General features: G+C 40.0%; 1 protein-coding gene across 5 annotated transcripts in view; it reads left to right on the forward strand.

The window, feature by feature from the left end:
* Nucleotides 1-3,992: 3,992 nt before the first annotated feature.
* nalcn (sodium leak channel, non-selective) overlaps nt 3,993-12,680 on the forward strand; it is a 76,605-nt gene continuing 67,917 nt past the window's right edge. Inside the window, exons 1-4 of one of the 5 annotated variants that reach the window (XM_077535951.1) lie at nt 4,064-4,158; nt 11,423-11,531; nt 11,737-11,798; nt 12,464-12,604. In XM_077535951.1, coding sequence (XP_077392077.1) covers nt 11,757-11,798; nt 12,464-12,604 — 183 coding nt within the window. In that variant the 5' untranslated portion in view covers nt 4,064-4,158; nt 11,423-11,531; nt 11,737-11,756. Of the gene's footprint in view, nt 4,159-11,422; nt 11,532-11,736; nt 11,799-11,863; nt 12,012-12,460; nt 12,605-12,680 lie in introns of those variants that run through there. The other 4 variants (XM_077535950.1, XM_077535952.1, XM_077535955.1 and 1 more) reach the window with 4 other exon arrangements.

A 12,680-nucleotide genomic window follows, 5' to 3' on the forward strand; every position in this document is an offset into this window, starting at 1 on the left:
GGCGCAGTCCTGGCCAAGAGTTCTACGGGGGAAAACTGCCAAACTGAAAAGTTCACTCACCAGTTTAAGAATGTAATGAGAAGCAGACTGTTATTACTTTTTTTTTGTTTCACTTTTTCCCTCCTCTTTCTTTTTCCAGAATGATCCTTTTCATGGCCACCTGGATTTGTTTCACATGGAAGATATAAGGAAATATATACTGTAAGGCGCAAAGACACTTTGGGATGATGGAGGAAATCAAATGCCCAAAATGTTGTACAAGGTGTAAAGTTTTTGGAATCGACTAAAATATGGTGAAAACAAATCTGTCTTAGCCATACATGCATTTGGTGTTCAAACAGTCACATGGAACTTTAGCAAATAAAATCATAAAAACTCAGTTCAGTATAAGCTCTTATTATATTTCTGTGATGCTGCCACAGAACGTTACCATAGCACAGAAAAAAATGTGATGTTGCACACTGTCAATTTCAGAATCAGAATCGCCTTTATTGGCCAAATATTAAAAAAAAAAACACCAAAAAAAAAAACACGCAAGGAATTTGGAATTTGTCTCCGGTAGTTTGAGACACTTTAGTATTACAGCAACAAGCAACTATGACAAAATGAACATTTAGGATGCAATACATAAGCACAGAGAGTCTTTAAACATTATCATTAGTGTGGTAATACAGTGACAGCTGTGATGCAGAGAGTTGTCAAGCAATATATAGTGAAAAGTAACGTGTTAATTATGATACAATGACAATTGCAAAAATGATAAAGAGTCCTTGATCTTATATATTTTTTTTAAGTTTCTAGTAGTGTGGCAAGTGATTAAAAGCAGTTTATGCAAATGAATATGGTAATACTGCCTCAACGGGGATGTGCAAAATTGTAAAAAAAATATTGCAAAGTGCCACTATGGAATTTATGATTCAGTCATGGGAAGAGGGAAGAAGCCATTGGAATGTCTGTTGGTTTTAGTATACATAGTTATTAGTAATATATAGTTATAGTAATAGCACCCACCTAATAAGGGAAGGAGCTAGAAGAGGTGGTGGCTAAGATTTGGAGGGTCCAAGAGAATTTTGCCTTATCTTCTTTTACAAATTTGGTGCTGGTCATAAATTTTGAATATCGGGGAAAGTCCATTTGTTTCAATAATTTCTTTTAAAAGGTGAAACTTGCATATACGCCCTTATTTTTTTCAATGTTAATGATTATGGCAGAAAGACACAAAAATTTAAATTAAATTGTTTCACAAAATTGTAATATTTAATGTGACCAACAAAAAGGAGGCGGTGTGGCATGGAGACGATCAACCTTTGGCACAGTTCAGGTGTCATTGTAGCCGAAGATGCTTTGATCAACCTTTAGATCGTCTGCATTTCAAGGTTTCTGCTCCCTCGTCTTCCTCTCGACATTATAACATCAATTTTCAATGGGATTCAATTCAGGCGAGGCCAATCAAGTGCTGTTATCCCATGGCTATTATTGATATGAGTTTCATCTGAAAAAAAGACGTGACCACTGCTGCACAAAAGACCTGTACTTTTTCTCCTTAGCCCAGCACAGACGCTTCTGTCATTGTTTTGGGTTCAGGAGTGGCTAAAATTATGTCATGGAAATCTCCAGCTGTAGCACATGCCATGCAGACGTCTGCATGTGGCGGTTCTTGATGCACTGCCACCAGCCTCAGATTTCTGAATCGTCCTTACTTGACATCCTCTCCATCCATGTCATTTGTGCACCTTTTTCGGTACTGTTTCCAATCCATGACAGTGTGAGTGTTTGTTTCCATGTGTGCCCTGTGGTTGACTGACAATCAGTCCAGTGTGTCGTCTGCCTTTTGCCCAATGTCACCTGGGATAGACTCCAGCTCCCTACAATCATGAACAGGATAAAGGGTATATAAAATGGATGGAAAGTTTGGCTTTACCATGGTTACTTCTCTTTACACTTGCTTACCAACTTTCATTCTAATACCAACTAGGAATAGGGAAGAAGCTATTTCATTTCTCTGTGCACTTGATATATAAATGCTAAAAACGCTAACAATCAAATTGGATGCTTTTCTTATCATTTGTGCCTTCATCTGTGCCAAAAACTCAATGCATATAAACAGGGACGTCTGGTAGCATCTAAATCACTTGACCATGAATCATGAACTACCACATACAGTATTGAGGTATTACCATTACCGATGACTGAGTGCTGTGTAGCTTTCCCAATTCAAGGTCCAGCTGTTGTGTGAGTGTCAAATCATTGGGATTCCTGGGATGCTTCAGCGGCCCGTTGGGTGTTATTGCTTTCACATGTGCTTGTTGTACTTTGACAAGGCTAAGTCTATGATTTCATGACTCAAATAGGCCTTATTTGTTCTTGCTTCAACTTGGCCAACTTCATATATACAGTGTACTGTTATTTATGTGTGTTAATTGGCAGACTATGCAGAATATGTTGAGATTCTTGGGTGCACCTGTGATAAAAAGGCTAATAGTAGTAAAGTCAAGTTGGGTTAGAATTATCAGCAAACGATCTAAAGCCAAACATGACAAAAGCACTTTTTAGAAACCATATTTTCATAAAAGATTGCCGTTAACCTCACATTGGTTCAGCAAGAGTCACAAGATTGTATCATTTATGTCATTTTGCACATCTGTGTTCAACTACAGACTTGAGGCTAATATATTGCACTCCACTCCATATTAAATAGTCTTTTCAATACAGAACTACACTGCATAGTGAAATTATTTCTAATATATTTCTGGCAAATTGGTGCTGTTGTCAACCAGCCTTCTCTGAAGCATCTCCAGTTGGTCCAAAATGCTGCTGTTCATCTCCTATAACTAGTGCTCGACACTCTAAAAACAGATTGATCAAATCTACCAAAAAAGGGTTAAATTTTGACCAATCTAGCGTGTGTCCGACAGATCCTTTGGTTAAAACAACTATTCTAGAATGGTAGGTGTTTTCAACCAATATATATTGGTGATTGGGGCCAACCAATACTAATTGGTCATTCTGAGAACATTTTGATTCTTCATTTTCGCCATGTAAAGCATTGACATTAAAAGTCCTTAAATCTTGAATTTAACACAATTACACAATAGAAAAATACATTTAAATGGGTTATACAGTGAATTGTTTAGCATTTTTGGAAGGTTCTGGTTAGCCGTTATTTAGTTGATTTGAATACTTTAGATGAGTTCCAGCTATAATTGAAATTGATGGGATTTTGAATTTCCGTCTACTACAAATAATCTGTGGTGAGACATCAGTCCAAGCCTCCTCTAATGGCCTAAACAAGATCAGAATCACTGTCCCACAACTGACTTCTTTCATGAATTTGTAGCAATAAGACTCTAATTTCTTAATCTTGTAGCAGTGTATGTACAGAATGTGGATGTTAGATTTTATTATACAATGTTTTTGTCCAATCAGACAACCTCAATGATCAGATGCATGTCAAACAAATCTGCCCAGGGCCTTGAGAATCTGAGAATCAGTAGCAGCTTTCAAATTCATCTCACAGTCCACAGTAACATCAGCATTTTTCCACACTCAGGTTGGTTTGTCCTAGGCCCAGCAAGCCAAGTTTGATTAGCAGCAATTAATAAAATATATCTGTAGAGATTTACACCCATTAATAAATGTATTTATCAGCATCTCTGCTGAGATCGATTTTAATTTTGACCTGCTCCAGATTATGTAAATTGCAGTTTATATCATTGCAATGTGATTGTACTGGATTAAGACTCCATTAAAATGTGACGTCCCACAATTTAATCGATCATGAAAAAACAAAAAAAACAAAATAAAAAAACACACACATAAATTGTGGCTGATCACATCGTCATTATCCTCCTGAAAAATACACCCACAAAATCTATACTTAACAAAAAAAAAAAAAAAAAAAAATCACAATATATTGCATTAAAAAGTCGTATCAAGAGTGTGGACTTTGAGGGTCAGGTCTTGTGTTGCCAGGGTGTTACCATGGAGACGGCGGCGGGCCTCTCTTGCAGCTGCTGCTGATGAGATTGCAGGTTGCGCGCGCATACTTCTCCCAAGCGAGCCCCACACGGACACACGCACTCACACACTCACCGGAGGAAAACAGCTGATGTCACGGACACGACGCGACGCTGTCGATGAGGGGGAGAACACGTTGCCGTAAGTCAATTATTGTGTGCCCAAATGTGACGCGTAATTATTATTTCAATGTTCACCTAGCGCTGCTGAGTGTGTATTAAGAGCGCGAGAAATTCCCACCTGCTAGCTTGTTTGGCACCGGAAGTGGAGCTGTAGCATCCTCCATAGTAGGCCGTCACCTTTTTTTTTTTTTTTCGCGTCTATTTGCTAAAATACAACTTGACATGATTGTCAGGCCTTATGAAAGGTATGCTAACTACATTCATTGACTCCTTGTTTGATATTTCTGTTGTGCTTGACATGTTTTCAAAGCAATGTAGCTTAGCTCTGATACGTTTCCATAGTAACCTTGGCTGTCAGATGTCATCCATCTCGATATGGACGCGCATATCCTGATTGGAATCATGATTGTATGCAGCCTTAAAGCACAACAGGAGAGCTTTGTGAATGTTGTGACAGTGCACGCTTAATACCTGTCCTAAACATATTAATTTGTGTTTAGTAGTTATGCAAGGTAAGGCCCTAGGCCGTATTTATGTTTGCATGTGTGTTGAGTTTTTGTGGGCACGTGGTGGGATTGATTTTAATTCAACACATTGCGTTACATTTTTATGTATGCGAAGTGCTGCATGCATAAAGCTTTTATTTGAATATGTAGCCGTGATATGAAGTTATAACTCATAAGGTCACAAGTGACCCTAAATACCGAACATCCGGGCATTTCTGATATTTTCCCAATACAGACAGTACAATGCAAATGCTTCCTTAATCTCGGAATTGTCAATTGAGGTTTTAGGTTTGGCAAAATCTAACAAAATTACATCATTCTAATTTTTTCTTGATTTACTAAAGAAAGCCAAAGTTGTACTGCAAGCGTATTACAGTCCCCTCCAGAAGTATTGGAAGGTCAATTCTGTTGCTTTCGTTGTATATTACTGAAGACATTTTCAGATCAAAAGATGAGTATGGATATCAGACAAAAGTTTAGAATTCCAGATTTATTGTATGGTACTTACATCTAGATGTGATAAACAACACAACACTTTTTGTTTGAAGCTATCCACTTTTCAAGTGAACAAAATTACTGAAACAATAACATTTGGTGCCATAACCCATAAGTGCAATAACAACATCAAACCTGTGACCCATTGACTTCACCAGACTGTTGCATTCCTCATTTGAAATGCTTTTCCAGGTCTTTACTGCAGCGTCTTTCAGCTCATGTTTGTTTCGGGGGGGGGTTCTCCATTCAGTCTCCTCTACAGGAGGTAAAATGTTTGCTTCTTTGGTTAATGCCAGTGATTGACTTGGTCAATCTAAGAAGACCTTCCACTTTTCCCCACTGATGAAGTCCTTCGTTGTTGGCTGTGTGTTTTCGGTCTTGTTGCATGATGAAGCTTCAAATTGCCAGACAAAATGGGTTTAATGTACAAGTAGACTTTAGAATTCATTCTGCTGTAGCCATCGTCAATCAAGATTAGTGAGCCAGTTCCAGATGCAGGAGCCCAAGCCAAGCCATGACAATACCTCCACCGTTCTTATCAGATTTTTATTATTGTGACTAGCTACTCAACATTAACTCATTCACTCCCAGGCGTTTTCACAGTTTTATTGTTTTTTTGACTGATTTTGCAATGCCCACAGGATATTGTGTTCTATTGCTATAAAAACATGGAACCTACCAAAAGAAAGATTAGTCTCTTCTTTCATCAGGAAAAAATAATAATATTTTTATCAGTTTCTGTTTTGCAGCAATTAGTATTAGAATATAGCCACGTTTCATGATTATTCACAAACCTGTTGAGAACACTGGGGAAAAAGAGCTTGTTGCAACATGGCCCGTGCTGCTCACTTATACTCTGTTGCCACCTGCTGGCCGTTTTTTGTAATAACTACCATTGCGATAAGCGACCTTTTCAGGTCTGAAGCCTTCAAAGTCAAAGCCTTGTGTATGCTCTAGCATTAAAAAACAAAAAACAAACGTATAAATACGTTTTTGGGAGTGAATGAGTTAACGGACAATGAACGGCTACAGCTCGTCAAGGCGCATAGGGTATGAAAGTCTACTGAACTTGTTTGTTTTTGAGAAAATGCGGTGATAATTTTTCATCCATCTTTCCCCCCTTACTTCTGACCGCAAAGACGGGCACTTCACAAACACCTGTTACCTCTCTGGACCTCCCCCTGGCAAACCCCATCGTTTAAAAAAAGAGGTGTTGGCTAAAAAACATGTCTTACTGGATGTTATGGGTCGCTGCCTTCCAGAATGTTTTTGTCTTGTCAGTGTACAGAACATTTCTCAAAAACTCTTGGGGATCATTAAGATTGTTTCTTGCATGGCGAATGTGAGACAAGTCTTTGCGTTCTCTTTTTTTTTTTTTCCCCCACCATGACACTTTCCCATGATTGCCATTTGCGTACTTTTTTTCTTGCGGTAGAGTAATGAACATTGGGATTCACTGAGGCAAGTGTAGTTTGTAGTTCTTTGGATGCTCTAATGGGTTCTTTTGTGACCTCCTGGATGAGTTGTCTCTTGGAGTAACTTTGTTTGGGCGACCATTCAGGAAGACTAAGCACTATTCCCACTTCCCAGTTTTCTCCATTTGTGGACTCTCACTGTGGTTCTCTGGAGTCAGAATGCCATGCAAATGACTTTTTAACCTTTTCCAGACTGAAATTTACCAATCACTTTGTATATTATTTGTTCAACATGGACTGTCTAGTGTCTAGTGTCTACTGTTGTAACATATGCTTTCATGATTTAACAAAGCTGACCCCGGGTTTTCACCGGATGCGGTTGCGGTGCGGTTGCGGTGCGGTCCGGCGACGCAAGCAATTAGATTCCATTCATTCGAATGGTGCAGTTTACACCGCTTGCGGGTGCGTTGCGTGTCGACTGCGGAAGGCCTGCGGCGTGCCGCAAGCCTTCCGCAAGGATAGACCTATTTTCTATTTTTGCCGGACGCCGCAGCGGTAGGCCTCCGGCAAATGGCAAGCTAGCACAAAACACATCGAGCGGGACAGGAAGACCGAGGCAGTTTCAAAATAAATTTCCGGTTACCTTTCAGAATAAAACACTCGCCAGCTCCTATTTCGCAAGTTTTTCAGCAAAACGTGACGTGGGCGTCGCCGGGCCATGTGCTCATTCACGGTTTAGACACCAGCGAACATGGACGAGGAGAGGTTTATATTGGAGGTGGAAAACCACAAAATAATATATGACACGGCACATCCTTTTTATAAGGACTGTAATGTATTGTGAGTTTGATGTTCGCGATTGCTTGTTGTGCCCGTCTCGCTTGCCGTACTGAGCGGCAGCCGGACGCGGAAGACAGAAATAAAGAGTGGACCCGCACTGACCCGACTCTCGTTATTAATATACTTTACAAGGACAACCAAAAAAAGGATGCTGCATGGAATCTCATAGCAGAAGAAGAAGAAAAGGTTAAATCAAAAGAAGTCCACCTCTCTTTCTGCTTCTCTGTTGAGCACAGACTTTCTGTATGTTTGTCGTTGTGAAATGCCACATGATCGCGCGCGCGCGGTCCCGCGAGACACGTTAGGGAAGTGGGCGGCGACGGAGCTGCCGGACCGCAGCTGTGCGGAGCCGGTGTGGATTGACAAAAAAATTGACCCGTCCGGAGCACGCAGTCAAGACGCACCGCACCGCAACCGCATCCGGTGAAAACCCGGGGTGACAGTAATCAGGCTGCAGTGTAGCCAGTGAAATGAAACCCAGCTTTCCAAAATCATAATTAATCACAATTAACTAATTTGACAATTACATTTTAAGAAAGGTAGTCCAACCTCCTCCGTCATTAAATACAATCATTTTATCGATATGACACTGAGCAGAGCATATAGTTTCGTCTTGTGCAATCTTGCGATAAATTTGAGGCACATTCGCACAAAATTTTGTGAACGTACACTACAAATCGAGCTTTAAAGGAAACTGGTTTGGTAGACAGTTCAAGATTTGTTTACTTGTACTCCTTACAAGTACTTTCTAGTGTTTGTTGTTATGAAACGTTACAAAAGTCGAGAAATTAATCCTTCACACACATCCAGACTTACAATTAATGTGATTGCACCCTGCCTGTGAGGAACATGTCTACCTCCCCCAAAGGGAAAGTTAATTGCAGTTCTTGCCACTGGTCCTCCCACATAATAGCAGTCAGGCCCTGTGATTTTCTTGTCACTCTTTCTCACATCTCTATATGTTAAGTGCAATGATCACACGCTCTAATTGTTTCTAAATGTGAGTGCAGTTTAATTGGGAAGACAAACAAGGGTCAGCTTTCACTTTACTGTCATCATGCTGTGGTTTGTTTTGGCTTTTTTTATGACATCTGGTTGATAAAGTTGATAAATTGTCAGAACAACCAAAACAGATGCTGCTGCTGTGTCAATAAGTTGCATTTCCTATTTTATGTTTTTTGTCACACTTTTTCCTCTTCGCCACCCCAGTAAACCTCTTGAGTTGAATCACAAAAACATGTAAGACAAAACAACACACACATACAGTTAATCCTGAAGATGCCTTTATACATAAGCAAGATTTGCTTTTGTCATCAGTCATCAACAATATTCTTTAAGATTTGTGCGACTTTTGAAGAATAATTCTCCCAAATTCTGGTAGTTTTCCAAATTGTTCAGCTTTAGATTGAAACCCTTTTTTAAGGCAAATATATAAAAATAAGGCTCCAAAGTCATGAAAAATAGAACACACCTTCCAGCTTCAGAAGTGTGTGGTTGACCTGACAATCAAATACAGTATATTCGTTAATAGAATATAATGAATGCTAATGTCTTGTGAGCTGCTGCAGGCTGAAAAACATGTGCTGCAGTGATTAATAAACAGTTAAGGTTTTCTTAAAAAACAACTTGGAAGTAATTTCATAAAATGCCAAAGGGTAACAGGGGTCTACGTTGTTCCCACATTGTATCTGAAACGTACACCTGGGCTACTTCTCCACCAAATGCCAGGTTCCCTCGCTCATCATTGTGGGATTGTCAGAAGAGTCAGTCTCGTTCCTGTGTGACTCCTCAGAAATGATACCACTTTTCCGAAAGCTCCAACATTAGTGCAAGCATACATGTTTAACCCGAGCTTGCATACTACTATATACAGGTGAGGAAACCTGGCCCTAATTGCGGACTGACAGGCATGAGAACCCAATAGACTTACATCATCTTTCAGTTGAGTCTTTCGGGTTCTCATGCCTGCAAGTCCCCCACCAGGGCCGGATTTCATGTTTACAAATAAGATGTCGGCACTGCTCCGAATTCTGTCAGCAGAAATGCTCCACTCAGACGAAAGCGGTCCATTTACGGGACCTTTTATCTTTTGGCCACTCTTACAACTTTTGTTTTGACTGACAACAGAACATTACCACACAGCGCTGTGTCATCTTACGAAATAACAATACAAGGGGACAGTCAACAGTTCAGTACAATGGCTGACTGCCCTTGCAACTCCCCGGTGTGACATCATTTCCGAAGATATCCAATGATTGTTGAAGAAAAGCATTTTCGTGGTCAAGGGCGTTGCTATGGGTAAAACCAAGAACCTGGGACGATTGTATTGAGAAATAACGGAAATATGCTTAAAATGGTTTTAACCATTGGTATTACTCAAAAACATGGTTGGCCTACCTTACTTCCAACTTGGTCTTTAAGTGGCTTGTGGGGACCAACACACAACAATGTGCAAGGGGTAATGTATTGGACGACCCCACCGTGGTTGAGCGATCTTGCTAGCTTGGTAACTCACAAGCTAACACCGCTAGCGAGCATAATAAACAGTTGACTTTCCGTCACAGTTAAAGGCACCACAGAGCAAAGTTGTGGAGTAATAGAGGAACCCACGACTTGTGGCTAATTGCTGCTAGCCACAGTAGCATGCCAATTTGCAGTGGAGCTGTCCAACTCACCATCACCTCACTCTATGCAGGTAGAGTGAGGTGACGTAGCGGCTCAGGAAAGTTTCATTTTTTGGGCTTGTAGGCATAGCTTGATGGCTAACTGCACATTGTACGTACTGCTAGAAGTGGATGGAGCTTTTTTCATCAAGTAACTGGTATTTGCAACGAATAACCACAATAAAATGACAACACTTACTAAGTAGTGGGTGAGGGCTGACTGATGTCAAAGGGCCAAGCAGGTCCCTGGGACCTGTTTTAACCATACTCAAAAAATCTGGATAAATGAGAAGTTGAAAAAATAATTTTAACGCTCAATTGCAACCATCAAATTATTTTTTGTCTTTGCACTCTATTTCAGTACTTATCGTCAAACATGTTTAATGCATTTTGAAACAAATTAGGAAAATGACTTTACATGGTCTTTTTACTGTGGCATGGTAGGCCTGCAATTCTTAAATATTGTCCTTTGTGACGTCCTGGATGAGTCACCACTGTGCTCTTGGTGTAACTTTTGTAGGCCAGTTGCTTATCACTGTTCCTTGTTTTGTTAATTGGTATTTCCATTTGTAGATAATGTCTCTCACCGTGGTTTGCTGAGTTCTAAAGCTCTAAGAATGGCCTTGTAACCCTTTCCAGGCTGATAGATGTCAGTAACTTCATTTCTTTTCTGTTCTTGAATTTCTTTGGATCGTGGCATTTTTGTTGTCGCTTTTTTAGATCTTTTGTCTGCCTTGTTTTTGTCAGAAAGGTTGTGTTTGTGATGTCATGGTTGAGCAGGTCTTGAGATAGTTAGGCTTGGGTATGGTCAGTGAAAATGAACTCGGCTTTCGAAAAAATTTGGTTAGCCAATAGCCACACATTCAGGATATAACAGTTTTTTCACACAGGGCTAGCAGGTAGCATAAATAGTTCATTATTTCCACTTTCATAATAAATGCATTTATTATAAACACAAACTTCATTTGTTTACTTGGATTTCTTTTTCTAAATATGTGTGTTTGGACCTTAAATATTATTAAAGTCAGGAAACTGCAAAAAAAGTAATAATATTTTCCATGGCATTGTATGTATTAGTTTTTATTAGTATGAATTAGTTAATGTTGCAAGGTTTTATCTTCTTTGTTCAAATAAATGTGTCTGTAATTGATATTTATAATCTGCATTGCTAATGTTGTAATGAGCATATTAATTAGTTTCCTTTGACTTTGCAAAAAACTCCAAAGTGCACAGGTTTTGGGGCATCAAACGGTGATGGAATTTCATTGCATTGTGTGTTTAATGTCAATGGATCAAACTGTTTTCTATATTGTACCCCCACTCCTCTTTTCTATCATTGTGTCCACCACTGACTGCTGGCACAGCAAATCCAGGCCCTGAGGACACTCTTGCTTTTTTCATCCCTGCAATCTCTGGTTGGTGCCTCCACCTCTCTGTGCCCTGGGGATGAACGCACCAATGAGGAGCCTCACAGTGAGTCCCTCCAATTTGCCTTCTCGTCCACCCCATCTTCCTCCTCCACAATCGGTCACCCATTCACAGAGCGTCTCGCATATATGCCTTGATGTCAGATGTGGTGGGCATTCCTGTCTCTCTGAGCGTAATGTAGATGTGGGTATAGTGTAAATGTACGCCATATAAACCATGATGTTGACTAACTGTTGTGTGTTATTTGCAGGGTATGCCTGATCGCATGTTATGTGCAGTGCTGGAGCAATTTCAGCTTTACTTTTCCCTTTGGTATGTGCGCTTTGTCTCCATTCTGAGTGTCATTTCTTCTTCTTCTGTTCATATGCTCACACAGCCTGTACACACCTTTTCCACTTTATGCAGCGGATTTAAAAAGTCAACACAACTTTTTCTATCCACTGTACACACACACACACGCTCAAGTAAGAAGACTCACACTTGCTTATACTGCATGATGATGATCATGCGTGATCTCGTCACATGGTAAGTTGCTGGACATGTTCCAGTGTGAATACACTTGTCCTGCTGTTGTCTCACGTGTGCTTTGTTGTGTAACATGATAGCGTCATGCATCATGTGTTGAACACATTTAGAAATACAACTCTGTTCTGGAAGTTTAAGTCCGGGTATTTTTTTTCTTGACATAAAACACTATTATCATGACCACAATTTCTTAAAATAGTGGTGTCTATGTACATAAATGTAACATTAAGTTAACACTTGAATCAATGTTGATTTCATAAGGACTAAAGCAAACGCTATCAATGTTTAGTTAGTACAGATAATCTGCCTCAACACTAAATATTTAATAATTCATAACTTAAGGTTAACCTTCATCCACATAATACTGCTCGGACTTGAACACAGACACAAAATGTTGCGGTCTCCCTGGTGTAGCTTTGATTACTATGTGGTCTACCTTGTCTCTCTGTCAGATCCACTCTCTGTATAGCACGGCAAGCCCCAGCATGCTTAAGAGGAAACAAAGCTCTAGGGTCGAGACCCAGCCCATGACTGACTTTGGGCCTGATGAGACCCTAGCAGACAGCGCGGACATCTTCTGGATCAACAAACCAGTAAGTGAACTTTTATCAACTTGTCTGTAGTGAAGCACAATCTTTTCTGTGACCCTGGCTGACTTCCATGTTGTTG

This window comes from Festucalex cinctus, chromosome 11 (genome assembly GCF_051991245.1).
Source record: "Festucalex cinctus isolate MCC-2025b chromosome 11, RoL_Fcin_1.0, whole genome shotgun sequence".
NCBI classification, from domain to species: Eukaryota; Metazoa; Chordata; class Actinopteri; order Syngnathiformes; family Syngnathidae; genus Festucalex; species Festucalex cinctus.